The sequence below is a fragment of the Monopterus albus genome, unplaced genomic scaffold (genome assembly GCF_001952655.1).
Source record: "Monopterus albus unplaced genomic scaffold, M_albus_1.0 scaffold37.1, whole genome shotgun sequence".
Taxonomy (NCBI): domain Eukaryota; kingdom Metazoa; phylum Chordata; class Actinopteri; order Synbranchiformes; family Synbranchidae; genus Monopterus; species Monopterus albus.
Window position 1 is genome coordinate 1,874,292 of NW_018127917.1, and position 26,434 is coordinate 1,900,725.

Consider the following 26,434-nt stretch of genomic DNA (forward strand, 5'->3'; position numbering starts at 1 on the left):
TTTGCTATTTTGTTCTGAACATATCTGATATGAGATTTCCAGGAGAATTTGTCATCAACTATGACACCTAGAAATTTAATTTCATATACTCGTTCTATATTAGCTCCCCCAATTTTCAATTGAAGTTCATTATCTAGTCTACAATTCCCAAATACCATAAATTTAGTTTTATCCAAATTCAGAGATACTATATTACTGTCACACCATTTCTTTATCGTCTCAAGTTCCTGTGAAACCCGTCCAGCGAGTATTTTTAGGTCAATAAATATTCCCATCGTGTATTTCTTCTCATCCATAGCACTTGTTATGTCCTCCATCAGGTCGGCAATGACCAAAGATGTCGATCAGTTCGACCTAAAACCATATTGGCAATCAGAGAGGATTTTATGTCTATCAACTCATATCATTCATAAAATTCTACAGACCTGAGCTAGTCTTTTTTCTGAACTTTTCAGCAACACATCTTCACATTTTTTAATTGTGTTATTTGTGTAAAGTGTCAACAACAGTCACTGCTGCTGCTAGTGCTTAAGGATGATAATGGTATGAGCAGTAACCAGGCAGTGGAGTTGCAGGACCAAACCGACCGCAGTCAGTGGAGAGACACAGAGGTGAGGGCGATAACAACCTCTCAGAAGCACAGCCCACTGTGCTGCTCCACATGCATAGATATGAGAGAGCCTGTCTTTATCCCTCTGATCTCACAGCTTTTCTAATGTGTAGTTTTACTTAGTATTATGTTTTCTTCACTGTGAACAATTCATTTAAGCATGACAAATGAAAAACTGCACAGCAGGACAGAACACTTTATTTATCAAAGTGAACAATCCCGTATTATAAGGAACAGGTGGTTGTGGTTCAACCTCTGGAAAACTAATGACCCTTAAATGTTTTCTGACATTTTATAGACAACAATTAATATCACAAATAGGCTCTTTCCTTTTCCCCATCTGGGCACCATTGACATACAGGCCTCAAGAAGTCAAATGGCCCACTGTCCGTTACGATGTCGTCTATCAGATCATTCATCCCACATGGTGAGAAAATGGGTGGCAGCCCAAGATCACGACCAGCTGGATTTTAGAGAATAAAAAGGCTAGACCCTGTGAACAGCTGGTTTTTAGTAATGTGTTGTAAGAAGCCTTCAGTTTCAGTGTGCTGCTGCTGATATATGTGTTGTCTGTCTGTTCAAACCTTGTTGATCCAGAAGACCATTGCGTCCTCCAGGTCAAAGGGCAGCTCCTTTGAGGCACTGAAGGTAGAGAAGCGCTTAACAGAAGCCACCACTTTCTCAATGCTGATCATTTCAACTGTGTAGGCCATCATCAGGGCATCAATCATGGGCATGTGAGCACTCTGGATCAGAGAGAAAGGAATACAAAGGACAATTCAATTTGATTGGATTTTTTTTAATCCAGTTTCTTCCAGTGGAGGTGCCATCACTTTTGTACAAATGCATGTGACAGCATGAATGCCTTCAAAGGGAGACCAACAAAGAGATTACCATATCACATCTCAATTATCATGTCTTGGCTTTTTGCCCTGCACTCCTATAATGCTGTTGGACTCACAATAGACAGCTAAATATTCCAGGCAGTCTTCTTCCTTGTCAAAAATTGGCTTCGTTACCCACAATGCAACTTGCCCACTGACAGTTGAGTCAGAGACTCAATGGTGTAATGCCAGCAGTAGCTACCTTGGCCTCAGGCAGAGAGCAGCAGGCAACCTAACTTATACCTTGAGATTTTTTCATTTGTAAACCTGTAGTCATCAGACAGTTACAAAATCTAATCAGTAACCAGTGAATTCTGAGAGTTCAATGTCTTTCTGAGGTGTAGACAAAATGAATAAGAGTACTGTCTAATTCAGAGCTCCAGGGGCACACGCCTGAGCTTCCAAAACAATTGTGTAGCTTTTAATAACCACCACAATGTAATGAAAGATGAAATCTCTCATTCAGCACAGTGGGAGTTCAACCTTAAACCCACTCTACACCCTAATGCAATGGAGAGGCCCAGCAGGAGCATACTTGCTCTAAGTGGCTTCAACATCTGGTGCCTGCTAGTCAGAATGCTGCTCCTTGAATGCCAGGGTGGGATTTAACACACTCTAAATACTGATAATAAATCTTTGTCCCCAGTTGGCAAAACGCAACTGTGGTAGTCAACTCATTTCCGAATCTCATTTTAAGTAACACTCTGTTACTAAGGGTTATTCCTAGTCCACATCACAGTAAATAATGATACAGTACAAATGAATGCACTACAAAGCCATTGTTTCAGTCAGTGCTTTGTGTAACATGCTGCTAGTCTAATCCAATTGGCAATGGAAGTGCACAGTGATGAGGCTTGTTAACATAATGAATGAAAGCTATTTTGAGCTTTCACCACAGTACAACCTACACAGACACACACAACAACAGCAAAAATCTCTTCTGAGGAGCTGAGTTTCCATTGTCAGAACCTAACAAGGTGTATATACACCTCCTGTTTCCCATTACTGTCACCTGGCATAACCTCATGGGCTGATGAAGACAGTTCTACTTTGCTTTTTTCCCTGTGTTGTTCTCTGTTTAGACAAGGGCAGGACTGTGCTCCTCACACACACACACACACAGCTTAGCAGAGCACGGATCACGATGCTCCTTAGTGCAACAAAACCAGCCAGTGATGGAGACTATGAGCAGTTTATCTTCTGCTGAACAAGCACAAACTTGCAGAAATGTGAGGTCTTCACCGCTTTGTATGCAGTCAACTCACTAAAGTCCCCATTTTACCTCTAAGCTCACAAGTGAAATCCTCATTTTACCAGTGTGTGTGTGTGTGTGTGTGTGTGTGTGTGTGTGTGTGTGTGTGTGTGTGTGTTAGCTCTCGGACCACACCAGTAAAGCAGGTGGAATCAGTGGAAACAAAGCAGAACAAGGGGACAAGGGTTAGCCGGGTTGTTTTGTGTTGTTTTTCAAAAGCAATTATAAATATTAAGGCCACCTCATATAAATACTCAATGCTTTTAGACTGACAGAACTGTGACCAACTGCTTTTCCTCTGCCCCAGTTTAAAGGACAAGACAACTAAAAGGTTTACTGAAATTCTGATCTTAGGTCATCGCTTCTATGAGTTATGATGACACTGTGCTCAAAAACAATTTGTGATGATATGAAAACTTGGCAAGATGAGGGCATTAATTTCAATAATCCAGACAATCAAAAGGGTTCTAACAAGCTGAAGGTTTAGCCAAATGCTAGTTACTAACAATATTTAATTACACCACAAAACTACAGTATGTGTGTGTGTGTGTGTGTGTGTGTGTATAAAATCTAATAAGTACAAAGGGTCAAAACTGAACTATGAAGTGTGTAAACTGTAGTGGATATTAACAAAAGACACCTTGAGTAATAATTTCACCTTTTGCCTGCATTTTATCTCCCAGGTTTAGCTAGCCTGGAGGATTGTGTAACACATGTATTATCAACTGACTGCTCCTGTCAGACAATATAGTGATGTTGGAATATGAGGTCTCAGCAGGGAGAGAATATAATATTAATGAAATCTGCATAAGAAGACAACCTAAGCTGAATGAAGCAACAATTATTTACTTTCACAGCTCTGGCATCACAGGTTTCAAACTAAACGTCTAAAAATTTCAGTTTAAACATGCAATATAATATGAACAAAGAGTCATACAAACTTTAAAATATTATGAGAAATTATGAAATGACTCGTCATCAAAATGTTGTAGTGCATATAACACCCAAGTCTCAATCAGTGCTCAATAAACACACAAAAGGGCAAATCCAACAACTTGATGTACTGTTCAACCTTTTGTTCTCCTCCAACACTCTGCCCTCATCAGTGCAACATGGAGCTCCAAGGGAATCAGAGGGCTGATGTTGCCCTGAGCTGTGTGTGTGCATGCTGACAGATCGACGCACACATATTGTACATAAGTGTAAGCAGACTAAATAGGATGGCCAGCTTCTTCAGGTTTTACAAGCCCCAGCAGCTGCTCCCATGACAGTCAAACAAGGTGCAACAAGACCTCTTTCAATCACACAAACACACACACACACACACACACACAAAGAAAGAAACTGCAGGTTGCTATGGAAACAGCCTGTCTAGTCAGCAAAATTGAAAAGGGGGTTCCAACAGTCTATCAGAGATAAGCAGTGTCCTGCTCAGGATTTTCCATCCTCTCACCAGGCTTTGTGTCTGACTGCGTACACATGCGCCTGTGTGGATTATTTCGTCAGGCTGTCACTGGAAAGCTGACACACATCCCTGACTAGCCAGCCTGCAAACAGGAGGCTTGCTCAACACCACTGCTGGTTTCCATGGTAACAAGAGTAAGGAGATGACTGAGAGCAAGGGATATGGTTGGCGTTCATTCTATCCTGTGTGAAGTGCTCTTGGTGAAATTGTGAGACACTGGATATTATTGGCACCCCCAGGGAGGGGGGTTCATTCATTGAGCTGTGACGAGGTGCTGTTGACTCAGGTGACAACCTAAAAGATGTGGGTTACACACTGAGGACATTTAGCCCAATAAAGAGCTAATCTGTGAAAACATTATGGACACAATGACTATAGAAAGAGTCAGCAGAGCCTAGCCAACAGAGTCGTGTATAAGCAGGTATGACCTTTCAAAATATTTAAAATCTCTCCAGAATCGAATTGCAGGGGAGAATTTGGGAAAATGTGGGTGAGAAATATATCAAACAATAAAATCCACTCTCAGAAATATTAGTGTAAGAGTAACCCGCTTAACACTTGTGCCCATGATTAAACGACCCGTTCAGAGAGGACACAGCCCTCAATTTTTTTTTTATCAAAATATATACAATCTTTTTTTCATGAAATTAACAGAAGGTGGTATTTTCAATAAAGTAATAAAATATCAGTTAGTTGCACCAATACAGCACCATGTTAGGGAAAAACTATACTATGATAATCATAAACAAAATGTTTGACTGCAGAATCCCATATCAACAACTATACTAGATAGATATGTAGGCCTATTTTCCCAAAAAATACAGCAGATAAATAATACAGCAATCCCACCAGTGACGGCAGATTAATCAACAGCAGAAAGACTTGTTAGCTACAGTCCTAAATGAAAGGCAATAATCAGTTATAATGAAGTATGGTCCATCTGTAGCTCCTGGAAATGTTTGGTATGTAAAAACAATGATGCTTTGATTATGAGACATTGCCTTGTAATTGTAACTTAGGTAAAAATTGTTCACTGCAACCATTAACCACTGGTGACAATGGTATTAAAAGACTGTCCAAAAAGGCTCCATGAAAATGAGAAGAGGGAAAGTGGTTTTAGAAGTGAAAATAAACCTGGCTAAAGGACTCTCAGGACCGACTAGATACAATGCTGCCATAGCAGTGTAACAAACGCACCACAAATCCTAATCACAGCCTTATCTTGCATGCGAGTCCTCACCCACTAGTACGTGTAACAGTCAAATTCCACCTCTCCATTTGAATAAAAATGATAAGGGAGCACTCAAATCATCTGAGTCTGTTTCATCAAGTCAAATACTAAAGCACATATATGTATATGCAGTGTATAAAGTAATGACAACTGGTGACATTTCATGCCTATCCAAAAGGATTTAGTTACCCCCACATAACAAACAAAAGCTTTCTTATTGGGGGTGTCTGAAATCGCCTATTACACATGTACGTTAGTACATTTTTCTGTCAGATACCTCCTACTCTTAATGAAATTGCAGTAGGCCACTCCACCATCTAGTAAGCACAACTTCAGACATATCACTATGCAGTCGTCATGTCTCCGAGTGACCCAGATGTTTACATGTGACAACAACAGTCGCTCATTCTTCATTCATTCATTCATAATAGTAGTAGCGTAGTTGTCACTGCTCACTTACCAGTGTTATAAATGGTAAAATATATGTTGGCAGAAGCCTTGAGCCTAAGAGTTATATTATGTGAACTACCACATTGTGTATCACATACAGTACAGGTTATTGAATGTGAGCACAATGGCTAAGTAGAACTAGCTAGCAGGCAGGTTAGAGGGTCATCTCATCTCTGAAAACAGTGTTGGAAATTTCTAAATTTGCATTATTTGGATTGACCACATACTCGAGATGGTTATTTTCTTGCCTAAAATTTTATGAAGTGGCAAATCGTCTCACCATTTTGATGGGCACACAGGCCAGGTCCCCCTCTGTGACAGGTGTATCGTCACTCTCCACAACATATATTCCCTTCCTGGACAGAGCCTGGATGACAGACAGGTGGGACTGAAGAGAAGCTGCCTGCTCCGTCTTGAGGATGAGGGCGCAGACACGACAGTAGAGTTCACAAGACAGCAGCAGGCGGATGACAGGCGGCTTGATGTGCTCCTGGTCATACTGGTCTGTGTAGAACGGATCCCTTAAGTCCTCTGGAATATGGTCTGCAATAGAGAGAGTGGTTAGGTGGATCATGAGGATTCGCCCTGTGCTCTCAAAGTAGTATGTGCAGTTTTCCAGTTGTCACTTGGTTTGAAGACAGACACATGGGTTAGCTGGTAAAACAAAATAGCAAGATACTATTTGACAAAGCAAGAAAATGATGGTGCCTGGCAAACATGTTTAACACAGACATCTCCATGTGTCTCAGCCTACACCTATGAAACCTTTACAGTGTCAAGAGACTACAGCAATGTGACAAAGCATAGCACTCTCTGTACATTTGTTCTATATCAGCAGTTTACTTGGAACAAACATGGCCATTTGTGAGTCACAGCTTATTGCAGGAGTACATTGGGAAACAAATCCTTGCTAAGATGAGCCCTCAGTGAGAGCAGGCCTCTCGGGTGACACACTCAGTTTTGCCAGCACTAATGTAACAATACTACAGCCACAAAAAGGGGAAGAAAACTATGATCTATACAAGTAATTCTGTTGCTTTCTATGTGAAGTCATTCCCAAAACCAGAAACCACAGCCATACAAGGGCATGGCATGAAGCACTTGTCATGAGGCACACACAACCCAAATTTATACTGCAAGGTAAATCACAGACAGGCTTAAAACTGTTCTAATATAAGCCACAGAACCTGTGCAAAATTTTGTATGTTTTTACAAAGTGGTGTGGTGACAGAAATATCCCTGTTCTATTAAACCAGTTTTAAACTCTGCCTGAGCTCCAGTAACAGAGCATTAGCTGTACATGTGTTTGCAAAGTGTTTTGAGCATCTGCTCTGACTGACAGGATAAAGGTAGCCACTTATCAGCAATCCTCTGCTCACAAAAACAGAAAGGGAGGCAGCTTCTTCCAACAAAAGCTGAACTGCACAAGTGAGGAGGCAACAAACAAGGCTTTGAGAAATATTTGGAAAGGTTTACTTACATAATATCACATGTGGGATTTCCTAGTTTCTGGCAATGTTTTTCTTCATTAGGTTTAGCCTCAGCTAAACCCTGCTCTTCTGTTGTTGCCTCTGCTCCCTTGTGCACAGTACATGTGGCTTATCAGTCTTGTCATTCGCTGATGGAACTTAGGAGGCAATTATGAAAATTTTGTTTAACTCAGCAATTTTTCCTGCTACTGCATTTATGAAGATTTGTTGTGATGCAAGAACGAAACTGCAAAGAGGCTTGAACTGAAATGGTGATTTTTAATATAATTAACCATGCAGCCCTTATTTCGGTAACTACTAATGCTCAGGTCACATGGATGTTCTATACCGTATTCCACATGCATCATACCAACACAGAACTCACCAATAAGCTGCCACCATACAAAAAAATGATGGCATGGTACAACAGTGTCAGTCTATTATGCTTGGCACTGTGGGTCATCCCTGCAGAGTTGTGTCTGAGTACATAAAGACATTAGAACAGTGGGAGTGATTGTGTATGAAAACAAAGGGGTCTGTCGATCAGTCTCTTCCACAGACAGTGATCCTGTATGGCAGTTGCCCCCCCACTCTCATCACCAGGAGCCCAGCTGAAAAATTTACTAACTGAAATAGGGTGGAGCATGAGGATAGGGTCCAGCAACAAGAACCAGGATGTGCTACAGCAGTTAGCCAACCATGATCAGTGGCACAATATGACCAGTACAAGCAGGGAAGGGACCAGCAATGACAGGTTCTCACTCTCACTAGTGTTTGTGTCTGGCTGTCTGCCACTCACACACGGAGCAGCTGTGGCACATGCAGAGGGCAGCAGGACATCAGAGCATGTACATACACACACAGGCATGCATGATGAGACTTTACAGGGTACCATGCTGATGAGTACAGATGCACCTGAATCCCTGACAAGCCCCAAATGACAAGATGGCTGCACTTATAATGGAACGACATCAGACAGCCTGTTTACACTGCACTGTTTGAGTCTGTCAGTCAATGCATGAACCAAGCGGACAACTATGGAGCATTAGCATCATAAAAGACACCATATGAGCCATAGGGAAAATGAGTCTAATATGTTCAGTTCCCATGGGAAGATGATAAATGCAGCCGCACCTGAGAGTTGCCTCCCACTGGTCCCACAAAACCTTTGGGGCCACTGTGTGTGCTATAACTGAATAGCATGTCCACTCAAGCTCATTATTGATGCATCATTTTGTTTGTACAGAGATGTTTTTATGCTCTCTTTTGACCAGCATCATCATCTTGGACCTAAGATGACAGACAGTTAACTAAACAAACTAATGCCCATAAGCCTTGGTATAAACTCTAAGTAATCAAACTAAGCAAATAGGATTTTAGATCAAATTGCTCAGCAAAACAGCCAATAGCTTTTCTTCCATTAACTGGATTACCATTAAAATGCCAACCTTGTTGTCATTTGTTTACCATGAATGCTTCAGTGACATCAGGAAATCTGTGTAATAACCACAGATATGCAAGAAACCACAGAATACAAAGGAAGACTTATATGAGCCTCTGAAATAATGATGGGAGATTTGGCCAGACACTACAAAGATACAATAGATGTGCAAAGCAGTGAATGATGGGAATTGTGCATCAGATAGTTGAGGTTTACACTGACCACGTGTAACCGCTATGATATGGAGACACCCTGTCATCAAAAAGGTAGCTACCAGCCCTGCAGGAAAACAAAGGTTCCATGCTGTGATGCTGAACCTGTAACATTTTTGTTGATGATTAAAAAACTGCCAAACAGACAGGATGTTGTCTGATGCCATGTCTGAGTTTAGAGGTTAAACATAATATTTTAATATACAAGTATGCACAAATGTTCAAAACCTGGACTGCATGGTTTACTCACTGACTGGAACATCATAAGAATAGAGTACTAGTTGTGATTATATAACAATTTCAGTATTACTCTCACTTTTCAATATTAGGTAAATAAGTCTTATCCTCAGAGGTGTTTCTAATATTTGGTCCACACCATTCATAACAATCTGGCCTAAAGGCCCAGTTACTTATGCTGGCAGAATCCTAACAGCGAGTGTGAACGACTGGCAGTACAGATCAGTACTGTCTGACAAATATAGCCTAATCCTCAGTGCCTTTCACCGAGTCTGGTTTGGGTTCAATCTGACTGGTCACCCTCCAAGAATGGAAGAATCTGGTGAGTAGCTGAGAGAAGGTTCAGTTGCCAAGTGTCATAAGGGTATTGGCTCAAATGCACACAAAATATTTCTTTCTCTTGGGCTTTTGCCGTCAGTGTTTCACCACTGAGGCTCTACATGGCCTGCTGACTGTTAGTGTGTTGAGAACAGTAAACACTGTTCCAACAATAATATCAGAATTTCTGAAATAATTGTGAGCAGATTTGAAAAATATGCTGCAGGCACCATCTCAGGATTCATTAAGCTATCTGTGCTCCAAAATGGTAGACATATAGATTCACAACTAAGTCTTGTGGTCAACTGTAAATGTTAAAAAAAAAAAATCTGTGTAGCTTGAATGTAAATTAAAATACCTACCAATGCCATAGGCTTTGGCAAACAGCCACTGCAGGTTGGCAGCTATTTTGGCTCTGGCGGAGTCATACATCTCCGGTGGGACCACATCCATTGTGCCTTCTGCAACCCCAGCCAGATCTGCTTTTCTCCTGGTGCTGTCCCCATCAGCGCACAAATCAACATCCATCCTTAAAAATAAAAATAACAAAAAAATACAATGTTAAAGTTGCAATTATTCAGGGACTACTGCTGACCAGTGGACACAGCCATCCACAATCTGCCAGGTTGTTAATTCCCTTGGCGTGACTTGCTCTATTAGTGATTCTTCAATAAAGTCTCATCTCAACTGATGTTTGTTGATAGAAAATACTATTTTTGGTGTTGCTCTTATTTATCCTGTTAGTGGCCAATTAGACTTGCATCTGGTACCCAAGTAGCAACCTTGCAGGCATGATCACATTCATTTTGTCAAATGCTTAATGAAGGAGTAGAGATGTGTGTTTTGTGTAAGTGGTGCTTAAATTAACCTACAGTGAAACCACTATGACTTTAAATAGTGACTCAAACACCATCCATTACATTAATTGCAGCAAGCGCATTGTGTACTCTGCTACACTGTTGCAGAGCAAAACATATCTGATTTTGGTCAGTGACCAAAAAAAGGTTCATCATTAAAGCTAATAAGTAACGCCCTCACACTGACAAACAAAACTCCAGACAGTAAATGCCCAGCCTAGCCTGAAGGAAAAGAGCCCCCAACTCCTCCAATGACTTTCTTTAGACTGTTCTGTGACATGTCTTCATTTAGAAAACAGGCTGTGCATCTAAAAGTTATTATTATTATTATACACGACTGTCTGCAGTGAGTCAGACTGACTCATGTTTCTAATCTAATCAGTGGCTCCACTGAACTCAAAACGCTTTCACTTTAAACCGCCCTTCCTGCTAAAATCTGGACATTTCCATCAAAATACTTTGGCCGCTGCTTTGTAAGACAAATCTAAGTGGCAGTGTACTGACATTTACAAGTCCAACAGAGCATCTCTAAAGACACTCATGACGGTATGAACACTGTCAGGAAAAACAAGTACATACACATACTATGGTCCCACATGTTAATTTTGAGCAGAACACCAAAGTTAACTTGGCTGCTGTTATTGTTACATTACCTGTAGCATTAGTTCACCATTACCTTACCCCTAACGACCCTATGTTGGCTTGTTCAACAAGCTAGGTAATTACTAATGTAGTTAGGTTAGCTTTAACTGTAACGTTGTTATGTCTGAGCACGTTATTTGAGGGAACCACAGTTAGCTGGCAAAAAAAAAATCACGTTTATCTAATACTGGGTTAGCTAAGTGTTCACGCATGCAAATGTAAAGCAGCTAACCATTAGCTTGGAGCAGCACAGCATTCATCGGCCCCATGAATGACGTTAGCTAGCTGGTAAGACATTACCTTGAAAGGTGCAGTGTATTTCCAAGTCACCCTTCAGTTCCGTCCGGCTAAACAATTAACCAAGGACCTGCCTCGCTGTATAATGGCCTGCTGTGTAGAAAATATACCAGCGGCAGCGACGCATCATAGCCAGCTATTAATGCTAGCAGAGATTCTGAATGGTCTCCTCCCAGCAACAAGACCCGACCCGCGGCCTGTGTAACAACCGATCCACGGTAGACTTCCAGCTAAAACAAACGCCAGGCAGGAAAAAGGGGAGATTCCCAGTGACGAGGCACGACGTACAGAGGCTCTTCAGTTTAAATATCTCTGTATTAAATGCCTCATGTTAGATAACAAATACATACATATATTTGAGACTCGGGTAATGCAGCAACAACCAGTAATATGTTCGCGCTCTGCCCATAGGATTGTAATTACTATCCCAGCCTGCGTAAAAGGAACTAGTGCGCATGCGTGATCACCACCCAGCTTTACAGTAGTAGCCTGCTTGTACTGTCAATAACACACCAGCAGTAACTCACTCTCCTACATAAATTTCATTCATTTTTAAGAAAAAATGCTGACCTGACTCTTTTTTTGTTGTTATTTTAAAATCTGCCTAGTTTCAATTTACCCTCTAAATCTTGTAAAAACAGGGCTCCTGGGAATCATATTTGTATGGAAAGCTGACTATTACCACAGGTTATTGCTTTATTTCAATTCCACTTTATCACGTGAATAGCCTATATATTTGCATTTTTATTAAAACAGTCAAGAGTCTGTGTTGTCCTTGTGACACTGACCACTGATGGCATCTAGTGGTGAAGTGTGGATTCAGAACTAGATACATTTAGAGATGTGAAAATTGGCACCCTTACGTCACTGAAACCTTTTTCCTGAAAAATGTTGAAAAGCATTTTTGTCAGGAATACCTGCACGCCTATGGTTTGCCATAGATTAAAATAAAAAACTGTGCAACGAGCTTCTAAAATGGTCTGAATAATTTACTGGTGGGTTACCCCTATAAGTGGTGATAAATAAGTGAATTGTAGTGACATTTAAAGCAGACTACTGTTTGCAGTTACTAGGTGTCTTTAATCATATATTCAGTCATTCATCCTATTTAAATTGAGACAGGTGCTTACTTAGCTGTTTGGTATCACTGTGTGCACCACACTGAATATGAACAAGAGAAAGTAAAGTAGAGAAGATAATGAAGGAAATAACTGTTAAAAATACTCTCAGGCAACTCCAAGGTAAAGGCTACAAAACTATCTGCAAGCAGCATGATGTTCCTGTGACCATAATATTATTAAGAAGTTTAAGTTGACAAGCTATGATGCTTCTGGGAGAATGTCATCATGTAGTTCTCATTCTGTGAGTTTTGCCCATGGGCCTATTGTGTCATAATTGATCCATGTTTTCAGTGTGTCAATCTTAGACAAAAAAAGAGTTCAAGGTAAACCCAATATATTACAAGACAGCTTAAGGAAATTCCAACTGCAAATATTTCTGGAAGGTACAATTTGACTTGCAGCAGTTGCATTTCCAAAAGAATACACAACCTCAGAAAATGATTGAACTGAAACAATGCAGGCAAGAAAGAAAATCAAATCATCTGACAGAACTTTATTTGTAAGCTGCTGTGTACTTTTAGTTTTCATATTTATTGTGGTTTACACTCCTCAAGGCCAGCAGAAAAAAATAATATATAATGCAAACCAGAGGACTAGGGTCACCTCCCCTTCTTACCCATTTCATAATATATATGGGTGTTATTTAATACCAAATTTAAAAATGTGAGGCATTTATCAGAGTATCTATTTAGATCTGGCCACTGTTCTGAAATCCATGTAGATATGGTCAAGGTTTGCATAAAAACACACAAGTAGTGGGCACCAAATTGTACATTTAGGATACTGGCTTGACACAAGTCACCCATCCACCAAACAAAATGATAACTCCAATTGAAACATTCAACACTAAACACAGAACCTAACAGTGGGTTTCTCCTGCCACTCATTTGTTGACCTGTCAATCACTTAAACACACATAATCCAAAGAATACAGCCACAAAAATAACTTTAATGGAATAGTGATTTAGAGGCCAGGGGCCACGAGGCTGTTTAGATGAACAGATTGCGAGAGTATATTGCATAGGTTGTTGATCTGGGACAGTCCTGCACATAAGCTGAGTGAAGACAATAACCTGCGACTCCAACAGGTCTTCAGTGTCCCTAAGCAATACAGTTCATTTTGTTCTTCTTTTGCTCTTCTTTTCATCTGACCATTTTCAAAGAAATCGGCATTTTCTGTGGGCTTTTTCTTTACACATACTATCTCCCAATTTCAGTTTCATAATATTTCAGGAGAGATGGATCTGCATGCATGGCAGCTGTGAGACAGCCAGTCACCGTGGCCATGATAAAGGTACACTGCCATGCAGTGTGTAGAGAGGCTTCCCAGACACATCTAGAAATCCTCCTCCACCCAAACATGTTCTACTACTTTAAATCTCAATTTTTATAATGGTTTGTAAAAACAAACTTTTTTTTTCACACTTGTAGATTAGCTTTGAAGTTTGCTAAAAATGTTATAATAGTTTAACCAGTTTGGCTTTGATATAAATAAACTAATAGTACATCATTCAACGTCTCTCTCAAAACATTTAAATATTTTAAAATATTGCATACAAAGCCATGAGTTCTGGTGTTTGCACTCATAAGCAAAGTTCTAGACAGATTAATTAAAGCCATTTTCAAATGCCGAAGTCAAAGGGGAGTGAGCAGAGGTTTGCTATAACGGCGGGTTTACAAAAACAATCTCAGCCTCCCTGAGCAGAAAGTCACATCTATACCACATTTTAAATATTGAATAAAAACACTCAAAAGCTTGGCAAAACACACCACCCTCCATATTGTTTTTAACTCTCAGTACAAGAAGGTGCGGCAAAGCTGACCTTCTTGCAGCTGGAGATTTTAAGTACTCAACGCAAAGGCTATTATTGTAGAACACACTACCTATCGCAGCTCACACATCGGTAACACTCCAATCAAATATATTTCTTTACAGGTCAACAGAAGTCTTTGCTATTGCACAGAAATACAGAGTATTTTCAATGGATACACCTAATGACAAGGCAGGTTACACAGGGATGTTTTTGTTTGGTTTGACAGCATAAATGTTCACTGCTCTCAGAAAAACAAACAAAAACAAACAAGTAACCCCAAACTCCAACACTTGTTTCATCAAAAATCATATTATTTCTTTGTGTTTATGAAGTTGCTTGCAGCTCCACAGAATGAAGTGAGCATGCATCTTCAGCTTTTAAATTAAAGGCTAAAAAAGGCAAAACCTTTTTGATTAGGCTCAGCTTCATTTAACATCCCACAACAGCTGTTTGAAACAAAATATTAACCCTTCTTTTAAGTCCCTCAGTGCTGCAGTGAGTGATATTCACAGAGGTGAACAAGTGCTAAATGAGCTCAACATGATAATATAACATTCAAGAGCACATTGACAACAAACAGACAGGCCTAATATACCATTTTCTTGTAAAAACATAACTAAGACAGTTTAGTGTACAGCTTTCCTCTAAAAGGCAAAAAAGTCAAATAAATATTCTTTAAAAAGCTCAAGGACAAATGCTTTCTTTAAATTGAGATACAGTTGGCTTACAGTGACCTCACAGGCATGAATGGAGAGAGGTATGTGTCTGAAAGCCCATTTTTTAATGAGCTTAAACACTCAACTTTCACCACTGCCTCTCAATTACAAGTTGTTTACGGTTATTTGTTGATGAAAATGAGACAAAGGATAGAAGGAAAAGAAAACATGATATCGACAGAAGTCTTCAATTTAAAGAGAGAAAACTGAAATTGATATTTAAATATTGTAAAACATAGAAAAAGTTATTTTAAGTGTAAACATTTAAATTGATGTCTGATGTCACCTTTGCACATGGAGAAATTATATAAAATAAATCATGTCTGTCATAACTATAAATTGTTCTCATTAAAATGTAAAAACATACTAAATCTCAATTTTTATTATTACTGTAACAATAATGCTTAACATTGTTTTGAATAAGTATTTTACTGTACTGTTATAAATAGTTACATGTGTAACATCTTAATCCACACTCTGACTCCTCCAGCTTTGTCTTTACAAGGCAAAAACAATACTCGTGTCTCTGCCATACACAGATACACACACGCACCAATATGGTCACACACAAGCTGCCGCAGTCACACGGGAGGGGGGGTCACCAGGAAGCTCTATGTGCGATTGAGGGTCTGGAAGATTCTGGATATTTGGAGCATGACAGGGCCAGTCTCAGGGTCGTTCATCCACTGGGTGCTGTTCAGAGGATTCTCCAACATATCTTCAAATGCTGCACACAAACACAAGACACACGGTTGAGAAAATATTTAACCACACCACCAGCCTTTAAAAGCGTATGTAAACACCTAGCCTTTTGATATTCTGTGAAATAACCTACAGCATATTAGCACACTTAAAATACTCAGGCCCAAAGTGGTTTAACCTCAAAGGAAATAAACAACTTTCAGGCTGCTTTCACACCCAAACCACTTGGTTCAGTTTCCATGAACTCTGTGGTCTGGTTTGTTTGGGTTGGAATAAAAGTTGACTGGTGTGATTCATTTGTGGGATGAAAGCAAAATTGACCAACCACAACATTTCTTAATAGTACAGTGATTTTAGCAAAAATTCAAAAGCTAACCTATTATTAAACATTATTAAACTCATCTGCTGATTATGTACTCTGCAAACTTCCAAACTGTGTAGCCTGCATTTTACACAAAAATTATTTGGAAATCGTGGTATGATTATTTTTTTCCTAAATTAACTTTCCTGCAGGTGTGAAAAGAGCCTCTAGATCTGCTTCATCCTGCGATTGATGTTAATGTGACTATTACCACTAAATTAGGTGGCACTGTACCTAGCAGAGTCTTGGGATTGGTTAGACCCAGCTGGACTACTGGATTTTCCAGGATGGCTTGGAACAGTGGGCTGTTGATGTCAATGCCTTTATCCAGATCTTCTGGAGAAGGTTTCCTGTCTCCCAGCAGCCACTCACACTGCAGGGCAGAAAAATAACATCAGCAATCAAATTTCCTTTATGTTTTTGAAAATGCATTAATATCTTTAGCAGAGTAGAGTGCAGGATCAGATACACAACAATGTCCAATATTTTTTCAGAGAATGGTACAACAATTAATTTCGATTACACTTAAGCTATTGAATATTCCTTAAAATTGATATAGTTAAGTCCAGCACTGTTCAGGTCTTAATGTTTTTAAGCATCAAATGTAGAAATGACCCAAACATGGTCTGTGTAAATGACTGCAAGCAATACAGTTTTCAAAACAAAAACAAAAAACAAGGTAAAATCATGTGGTCAGCTCCTGTCACCTGGATTTACCTGAGAATCAGGCTTGGAGTAGCATCACAGGTTACCAGAGAGCTTGTTCTCAAATCTGGTACTACTATATTTTTTCAGTACTTGTTCTGCCTGCAAATACCACTATTGTATGTGTGTTTACCTACCGCAGCATCCTGTTGGTTGTTGTTGACTCTCAAAGCATCAATCACCTCCTTTTCATCAAAGCCCATTTCCATCAATGCAATGACAGCCTGCAGAAACAGAAAAAGATCATGCGTTCAGTTTAAGAGCTCCTTCTAATTACAACAACACATACACAAGTGTCTTGGGGACAGAAACTAATTTCTGCACAGTGGAGGAAAGAGCAAGGGTCAAGTCCTACAACCACTCAGATGGCCACTATGTTAGACAAATTATCCACACTGGAAGTGTTCCTTTGGAAGATGGTATCTTAATCACATTTCTATTTTTGGAGATGGGGGGCAGTGTTCTTGGGAAAACTAAAGGTGCAATTATGGGAGTGAGAGGACTCTGAACACAATCATAAAAACTTTGTAACTAAAGCCAGCAACGCTTTATACTGATGAGTGTACATTCAATCGATTCCAGTTTTACACTGTATACAGCTTATTAGATGATTCAGTCACAGGCTGCAAATAATTTCAGTTATGAACAGTGGTGCCTGCAGCCGTAATCCTGTACGCAGTGTGCGTACATTACTGTACCTAGCGGTCATTGTACAATCAATATACAACATATACACTGAAATATAGTTTCACATTTATGGTTGCTGTGTGGAAAGTTGGTATGGGAGGTGTTGATGAGAGAGGCTGGTGGACCAAAAGAGATGAGGGAGTGGTGCTCATGCTCATAGTGCACTGCACTCAATTCAAGCTGTGCAGGGCTCAAGTTATTATAAGAAATTACAGTAGGCTATGTTGTTGACAACATAGCCTACAGTTTGTCTTTATAACAGGAAAATACACTATGTCATAATAAAGTGAAAAATGTGTTTTAAGATGAAAGTATCTCATAAAACAAGCAAAGCATCTTGTAATAACAAGAAAACAAGCTTAATGCTGCTGTAGGTAGTTCTTGTGCATACTATGAAATATAATCCTGCAGGTGTCACTGGTTATGAAGACAAACAGCATCTTCCTACAAAATATGAAATACTGAAAACCAGAATATAAGTGCCTACGTGGGAGAGCACTGAGACAAATTTGGCACAAATAAATAGTCAAAGTACTGTATGAAAGCTCCAACTTGATAAAGCCACACACTCTTGAGTCCGGTCTGAACTCCCGTTTCCTACGGATCCTTTTGAAGATCTCTGTAAGCTCATCCTGCCTGCTGCTCTCTTCTGTGCTCGACTGGCTGGAGAGGCTGCGGAGAAGAGTAGGACCGGAGGCTGAGGCAGAGGGGCCTGGTGTGGCAGCTGCTGTGGCTCCTGCTGCTCCAGAAGAGTCCTGGCCTGGTAGTGGTGTGTCTACAGTGGGATCGTCTACACGCTCGATCAGCCACTCCATTGCCTGGGTCACAGACATACTACAGGAAGAGAGAATAAGATTAGAAAGAAATGGTGTCCCCAAAGGCTTTTAGAATGAATGAGAATAACACCATGCTAAACAAGACCAGCAACAACTTCTCTGTACAACAGAGTAAATAATCTGTGCATATTTGGTTTGTTTAATTCATTGCATACTTACTGGTTCAATCTAAGAGCTTTGGTGGCTCTGCTCTCAGGGAACCCCATCTCAGTGAGCTGCTGAAGGGCTGTTTCATCCACCCGATCATCTTCATCTTCATCCAGCATTGCTACAAGACAGAACTATAACTAATGTTGGGCAATATGTGTAAAATGTCTACAACAATAATCAACAGCATCTATTTTTCTAGCAACAAAACACTGAATTATGTCTCAGAAATATAAAAGAAATTGTAAATAACGTCCACTGCACCGAGCCTAATGGTAAAAATTAAAACAGTGCATATCAATTTAGTGGTGTGCACTGCTGCTTCACAGCAGGCAACCGGGCACTTTCAAGGTGGAGTTTTCATGTTAACCCCATATCTGTGTTGTCGGGGAGCTCAGGTTTCCACCCACTTGACTACAGGTGTTGACTCTGCATTACACTGGAGACTGGGTGAACCCCAACTCTTGCCCAGTGTATGCTGAGTTTGGCTATCGCTCTCCATAATAAGGTGCAGTTTTTTTTTTGTTTTGTTTTTTACAATGTCTGTTACATGTTAAACAAAACCTTTTATAATGCTACCTTTCCCAGATTATAAACACTTGGAAATGGGTTTAATGGATTGTATGCTTTACCATTGGCCTTCCTGAAAAGTTCAACTGCATCAGGGTTCAAGGCAAGAAGCTTCTGGGCAACTTCGATGAGAGAGACCAGGATTTTTCTAAGCTCTGTCTGAAACTGGAACAAAACAAACATTTAAAATCAATATCAACTTTGACACTATCAATTTTTCTAATAGTTTAAACTATGAATGAACTCTGAACTCTTACTGAATTGAATCAAAATGTTCAAGTTTCAAAGCATCCTGTTATCTTAAGCTATCCATCTAAGAACCTTACATCTCTGATGTTGTGTTGGGTAACAGTACGGTCAGTGTGGCGTGTGGACAGGTTGGCAGTGGCTTTCAGGATAGCATCTTTGTCTGGAGCTTTGTTATCTTGTTTCTTCTGTGACAACCAGGTCATACAACAAAGAGAGTTAATAAAGTTAAGCAAGACAATTTTTGTATGCAAGTTTTGAAGACATGCTTTCACCTCTTTACAAAAAGTTGATTAAGCTTACCTTTTCATCTGAACTAACATCTGCCATCTTTGGTGGGGTTGGTGGTGGCCTTTTCTTTATAAGCAACAGAACATCTATAACAGATATGAAATATGCTCAAAAACAGTGCATAATTGTTTTGTAACAATGACCAAACTTATTTTTAAAAAGTGCGTTACATACCTTTATCTTTGAGATTTTCATCAGCAACAGTTTTAGTGTCTGTGAGCACTCTTTCTGTAGCAGCATGTATAAGTTTATGGTGGGTAAGTGTTTTGGGGTCTTCTAGACTTCCATGTACATACTACCAAAAAAACAAAACAAAAAAAAAACAAAAGCACAATATAAAGTAGCAGAGCTGCAACTACAAATAATTTTCCATGATCATTAATCTACCAATTATTTTTTAAGTTCTGTCACAATTTCTGAGGATTCAGTTGACAACTTAAATGGTATTTTTGTCAAGAACCGCTTACCCAATTACTGTTTTTAAATAAGCTGTTTTTAAATATTTACTAACTCTGTAACCAATTAGTAAATTAAACACCCTTTAAAACTAAAATGTGTTAATAAAAGCTGATAATGTCAACTTTCCTCATGATTATCTGTGCCCATGTTGCTGTTACACAAAATGTCATTGAGTCTATGTACATCTTACCATTTTTTAATAAGAAAAAGACATTTCACCACCACATCAGTTTATACTATAGCCCATAGAAGGAGAAGAGAGAGGAGCTGTGTAATAATAGCCTGAAATACAACATGCCTCTCTAGTTAGCTACTGGGAACACAACAGGGGTAGTATTAGCTCGCTAACTACCTTGAGAGAGGCAGGCAACCTTCTAAATTATAAATAGCAAAGTCTACCCAGTTACTATAAATACAAAGTCAGTGACACTGACACTGACAGTTTACACAGAGTGCATGGTAGACTGCAAACACCTCAGACAGAGGAGTAACGTGGCAAAAAAATCAACTAGGGAGACACAAACAACCCAAAACCTACATGTTTTAAGCACCTCTCCTTCAGTTTCTCAACTGTGGTGTCTTCCGTGACCTCCTCCAACCACTCCGTGCCGTCCATGGTACAGATGTGTATTTTCAACACTTTGCCGGCGAATATCTTCTCCTCCTGGACGAACATAGCAGCAGTATTAAGAATAAAGAGTACCAGTCCAGTGACGTTAGCTAACAGCAGTTGCTATGTGTTCCTGGCAAGCTAGCGTGCTAACGTTAGCACACAGCTAGCCGTCGTTCTGTAAATCCACCGACAACAGAGCAGGAGCATGCACCAATTAGCTGAGGGCCATTTTCCATTCCCTCTGCCGGTTTTCAATGCGGTAGTGACCGTTTGGCGTATTCTGTCCCTCGCCAAGTAGTTTATTTTCCCTCTTAACACAAGCAGTCAGCCAGCGAGTACCCTATTTCACTGTAATGTTTGAACGTTGAACTTTAAAAGTGCTACGACCGGTGCATCATGGGACTTGTAGTTCTCGCATCAACTCACAGTATAAGAACATTGACAAGACACTGTGAATGATGTTAGTGCCATAATAATAATGAAAAATAATTCAAAATTTCCTATAGGATTTTCACTTTTATGTACACAAATATTGTGTTTATTTTATTTGTCCTCAAGTCTCTTAATGACATTTCCTGAACAAATAAAGCTTAGGCTAATTAACTAAAGACAGAAAAATATAAGAACATATTTTTAATACAGTCTATTTGTATGTAAAGTGATTTCACTTTTCATCTTAGTTTAGGTGAATGTTGAAAGGACCAAGACTGAACACTTCCCATTTCAGGCAGTTTACTTTGACAAACTTGGGTGAGATTAAGATCAATATACGTATCAACATAGTCAGATACCTGAAATGTATACAATCCCTCGCACCCCCAGACTATACTCTGCAGGTGGTGCAGATGCCTCTGACCTACAGCGTTTATATCTGTCATATGCTTCATAACCTCAATGTTCATACCTTATGTGGCAATTTGGACAAAAGCACTTAGATGCTGTGACTCAACCTTGATAGACAACAAGTCAAGAGGTCATATCTGTCCCTGATGTAAACTTCAGTGAGACAGCCTGTGATTCAGTTGGGAAGATTTTGCAGATTTACGTTTAATCAGTTTAAATAAACCAAAATAAAATGATGATGTGTTAAAGTCATCCAACATCAAATGTGAAAATTTGCTGTTTTTCTTGGCCTTGCATATAGTAAGATGAAAGCTTTGAACTCCAGAGGGTTAAAACACAGTAAGTGACTAATAATACACCTATACAATGTCAGTGCCTACTCTATAATAATTTATTTTGTTTGTATTTGTTTAATTGGTTTTTAATCTGCCATGATAAGAAAGGCTGGATTATTACCCAGGTAAAGCATGCAATGTCCTAAGGGCATAAACTCAATATCAACAGATAGATTAAGAACAATTTGAAGCCCAATATGACAACTTCAATGTTTTGATTGGTCTGAGCAACAGCCCAAAAGTCAAAAATATAGCAAAGGCCTTAAAGTGGTTCTTGCCTTATTACCAGAGTTTGAGAGGACCCTGTGTCAAAATATCATTTTAAGGCATTCATTATTTCACTTTAGTGTATACATGTTGCATGGTCCATCCTTTATGTGTTTAATCCAATTACTACACTTGGGGCCAAATAATATTTTAACACAGAAAAACCTTACATCATGAAATGGGGGATATTGGGATCTAATATCTCATTTTTCCACCCTGGTCCCCCTAGCAGGTTAATGGGTCACAGCAAAACCCACTATGCAAAGATGTATTTATTTATTTATACATTTTTTACCTTATTTATTTCCACAATATGCACAAGTTGCATAAAAAGTGAATAACATGTAGACATAATTTGCACCACTAGATGGAGACATACTACGTTAAACCATTCTACTCTGCCCTTTCAGCAAAGATCAAAAGATGTGCTATACAGCATGAAGACAGCTATCACATCCCAGGGCATATTCATTCACCTAGTGCTATCAATGGCACATGCCTATATTATGCTGCACAGGATCTTTATTTGTATTGTAGTAATTGTATTACAAATTCTAATCTTTCTTAAAAGATAAAATGTGTATAAGATAATGCTATTTATAAATATTCTGTCATAAGGTAAAGAAAAAAGACAGTTTTCATAGCTTCAAGACACTTGTCCTTTATTATGACAAGAAATATTTTTACAGATTGAAAGTGAAAAGGGAAAATACATTTCTTGCTAATTATAACTTTAGAAGTGGAAACATATTACAGATATTACATTTACTCTCACAAAGCATTAGTGGACACAACTGAGGACTCAGCCAACAGTTTATTCATTTTAACAAAAACCTTTCATAACATACACCAAGGGCTGCCTCAGTGAATTTCTGTGTGACAGAACAGTAAATAAATATAAATTTATAAAATATCTATTTTCTTTTTTATGAGACAAATGTCACCTAACAATTTACTGCATCTAAGTGTGTATAGTTCAAATTGATTTATGCATTAATAGGACAGTAAAATACTAAATATATATCCTGTTCTGTTTGGCATTTTAGAGGCTGTTGACTTGGTGTCAGATCTATCAAACTACATGCTTAAGACATCAGATTTCTTGAACAAAATCTTGATTACAAGGAAAATGCATGACATATTTACAAAAGGATGAACTTAGCCATAGGCTCAAACTAATAGGAGGGAGAGGGGAAATGAAGTTTCCTTTTCCCTCTCGACAACAACATACATTGTGGCCGACGGGCCAGGTTCTCAACAGCACAGGACGAACAGAGACTCAAGCCTGTCTTAACTGCCAGTCTCCAAGAAGGCTGTACACTGTACAACATTTCACACCTCCACCACATCTTTACATATGAATGTAATAAAATGTAGTGGTACAACATAATGTTCTTTGACTGATTCAAGAACCGTATACAAATCTAGAAAGTGTAACTAAAAATTCACATGATGTTTAAAAAAAATTGAAAGAACCTGCATAGGATACAGGAGGTGTTCTGTTAACATTCACAATCCGTTTACCATCGAGTGACTAAAATACTGTATTTTTCACACTTACAACAAACTGAAATTACACTGAAACTTAAAATGTGCTCTAGGAAATGCACCTTGATCAGGATTTTCTTTATAAACAAGATTATACATAAAATAACAAAATATAAACACAGATTGAAAAATCATATGAAAAAAGCAAAGACTAAGGGTCCTTAAGAAAATAAATACCCAGTGTGTATGCTGACTTCACTGCAGAAAAGTACTAAATCAAAAGTCTCTCTAACTTGTCTCTCGTGTGTATGACCCAACACCACCAAACTGTATGTACTGTAAGCAGGCAATGCATATAAATAAGACATTAATAAATAAAAAGAATGGATGAAACACAGGTGTTGCTGTTAGTATAAAACGGATATAAAAGGTCTTATTAAATCTTGTTTACAGCTTTGCCCTTTTTCTTTTCTTTTTTCCACAGAGTGCCTTTTTCTAAAAAAGAAGGTCAGTCACTTTTGGCTTTTCCCATTTAGGGGTCACCACAGCGAATCGTCACACTGACGACTCGCGTTTTGACATTTGGCGTGTTTTACGCCAGATGCCCTTTTGGACGTAACCTGGATTCGAACCCAGGGCGCCGCAGCGAGAGTGCTGTGCCTTAACCAGTAGCCTACCAGGGAGTGCCTTTTTCTGAAAAAGAAAATATATATATACAGCATCTCATCTGAGCATAATGATACAAGCGTTTCATTTAAACTGTTCAGGTATATGTCCAATCTGAGACTGCATATTTGTTGGTGGACTTGAAATGCCCTCAGACCAGTCAGACATGTTGGAATGAGGAGATGAACTTGACCACTGATCAGGGGAGCCAGGGGAGGGTGTCAGAAATGGGTGGTCAGGCACCTGGACCTGATGGTTTGGGGTGTTGTCCATGGGGCCTGAATAACTGTGCTGAGAGGGTGGGGTGAGGAACTGAGTGCTGGGCATTGACTGGTTGATGGAGGAAGGCATAATCTGGGTTTCCGGTGGTAGGATGGTGTGGATGGGCATGCTGGAGGTGCCTGTGCCCTGCTGGAGCTCTGGGGAACTCAGCTCACCACTGATGAAGTTCTGGCTGTTGGTGGTGTTTGAGCTCTGGTGCTGCAGCTGGATGCTCTGCTGCTGTTGTTGCTGCTGCTGCTGTTGTTGAAGCTGCTGCAGGTTCTGCATCTGCTGCATCTGTTGGGCCTGCTGCTGGATGATGTGGGGCTGTGGACCCAGTCTGGTGTTCTGGATTCCCTGGTAGGTCATCATCTGAGACAGACTGGTGGTGGGGTGGCTGTTGTGGAGAGAGGTCATCATCCCATGCTGCCCTCCCTGGTGCAGACCTCCCTGCCCACCAGGAGCTCCTCTCATGGGATTGAACTGGCCTGGCTGGCTCATGCTGCCATGCACCCTGGAAAGCCAATCACACTGGCCGTTCATGGCACTCTGGCCACTGGAGCCAGACAGGGGCAGATGGGTAAGACGAGGAGGCAGTGGGTCAAACTGCATTCGAGCCAGCTCCTGTTTGGTGGGTATCACCATGTGGTTTACAGCCAGGTGTGGGTCAGACATCCCCTGCAGATGGTTTAGGGATACAGATGACGACTGCTGGAAAGGTGAGGTCATCATGGGTGGTGAAGCCACATCAGAGACATAGCCATGTGGAGACTCCAATGAGTCCACTGGTGACAGAACAGCTGAGCTGTCCATGAGGCTACCAGACTTTCCATCCTGGGAATTCTTCTTTTTCACCTTCATGTCTTTGCCCTCCTTGCAGCCGATGCCCTTGGTGCTGGGCTTACGTGGTTTTTTTCCCTGGCCTTGACCTTGAGGCTGGGGCTGCTTCATGCTGCCCAGGTAGCCATTGGGTGAACAAAGTGGGGGTGACAATGTGGTGCCTAGTGACCCTCCATGCATGGGAGGACTTCGTACCAGGTTGTACTCGTCCAACAGCCGCACAATGTCATGATGCATTCTCTCCTGTGCGATGTCTCTGGGTAGCCGGTCCATGTGGTCAGTTATTTCTCTGTTGGCAAAGTGGTCCAGTAAGACCTTGGCAGTCTCGTAGCTTCCTTCCCTGGCAGCCAAGAATAGAGGAGTTTCCTCCTGAGGCAGACAGACAGGAGGCAGCACGTTAAAGGATTCACAAATGCACAAGGAACGTTGTTTCGAAAAGATGTTTCCATATGGTTTTACAGTACATGGTGAAAAAAATAGGCATTGTTTATATACCTTATTGTTCTGCATGTCTTTGTTGGCACCATTTTTGAGTAGCACAATAGCAGCCTCCACATTATTTACTGCTGCAGCCCAGTGAAGGGCTGATTTACCTAAAGAGAGAAAAAACAGGGGTATTAGTATTCACTGAATGCATTTCAGGCACTTCAACATTCAGCACCACATTTTGATGAGATAAATCAAAATACAACTGAAAAACTTTACCGAAATCATCGATTGCATTGACATCAGCATGACAGTTAATGAGCTCCACAACCATGCCCTCCGCTGCTAGTCTCGCTGCCAAGATCAGGGGTGTAGTGCCATCATGCATGCGGGCATCCAGGTCTGTGGCGCGGTTCCTTATCAGAATCTGTAGAGACATACAATAGATGACACCTTTAGAGTTAAACATGACTACCTTAACTTAAAAAAACAACATAAAACTGAAATACACTTTGCATATGAGAGGACCTACCTGGAAGACCCCCTGGGCATCAGCTGCCACAGCAGCATGCAGGGGCGTCCTGCCCATGTTGTCCTGGATGTTGGCATCAGCACTAGCCTCCAGCAAACGTTTGGCAGCATCAGAGCGAGCGTAGCGGGCAGCCAGGGGAAGAG

General features: G+C 40.1%; 3 protein-coding genes across 3 annotated transcripts in view; all 3 read right to left on the reverse strand.

Annotated features, from left to right (window-relative positions):
• camsap1b (calmodulin regulated spectrin-associated protein 1b) overlaps window positions 1-11,803 on the reverse strand; it is a 24,516-nt gene extending 12,713 nt beyond the window's left edge. Inside the window, exons 1-4 of the mRNA XM_020598265.1 lie at window positions 11,369-11,803; window positions 9,932-10,098; window positions 6,173-6,435; window positions 1,195-1,356 (exon numbers count right to left, since the gene is read on the reverse strand). Coding sequence (XP_020453921.1) covers window positions 1,195-1,356; window positions 6,173-6,435; window positions 9,932-10,097 — 591 coding nt within the window. The 5' untranslated portion in view covers window position 10,098; window positions 11,369-11,803. The remainder of the gene's footprint in view (window positions 1-1,194; window positions 1,357-6,172; window positions 6,436-9,931; window positions 10,099-11,368) is intronic.
• A 1,967-nt stretch (window positions 11,804-13,770) lies between these two features.
• On the reverse strand, window positions 13,771-21,019 carry ubac1 (UBA domain containing 1). The gene is made up of 10 exons (XM_020598309.1): window positions 20,559-21,019; window positions 19,736-19,856; window positions 19,574-19,647; window positions 19,351-19,458; window positions 19,087-19,189; window positions 18,467-18,575; window positions 18,041-18,305; window positions 16,922-17,008; window positions 16,314-16,452; window positions 13,771-15,743 (listed from the first exon to the last, which is right to left on the reverse strand). Exons 1-10 carry the CDS (start codon window positions 20,694-20,696, stop codon window positions 15,628-15,630), a joined length of 1,260 nt encoding a protein of 419 aa, XP_020453965.1. The 5' UTR covers window positions 20,697-21,019; the 3' UTR covers window positions 13,771-15,627.
• A 1,834-nt stretch (window positions 21,020-22,853) lies between these two features.
• Window positions 22,854-26,434, reverse strand: part of notch1b (notch receptor 1b) — a 41,990-nt gene continuing 38,409 nt past the window's right edge. Inside the window, exons 32-35 of the mRNA XM_020598248.1 lie at window positions 26,292-26,434; window positions 26,039-26,186; window positions 25,829-25,926; window positions 22,854-25,702 (exon numbers count right to left, since the gene is read on the reverse strand). The exon at window positions 26,292-26,434 is cut by the window's right edge and continues 2 nt beyond it. Of these exons, the coding sequence (XP_020453904.1) occupies window positions 24,317-25,702; window positions 25,829-25,926; window positions 26,039-26,186; window positions 26,292-26,434 (1,775 nt within the window). The 3' untranslated portion in view covers window positions 22,854-24,316. The remainder of the gene's footprint in view (window positions 25,703-25,828; window positions 25,927-26,038; window positions 26,187-26,291) is intronic.

Bases quoted from the DNA above. Each gene is read 5' to 3' on its own strand.
- ubac1 (XM_020598309.1), bottom strand. From the start codon at position 20,696: ATGTTCGTCCAGGAGGAGAAGATATTCGCCGGCAAAGTGTTGAAAATA. The intron at 17,009-18,040 runs GTGTGTGGCTTT...CTGTTTCTGCAG, and splicing joins AGTTCAGACCGGACTCAAGA to GCTGTCATTGCATTGATGGA. The intron at 16,453-16,921 runs GTAGGTAAACAC...TCTGCCCTGCAG, and splicing joins ACAACCAACAGGATGCTGCG to TGTGAGTGGCTGCTGGGAGA.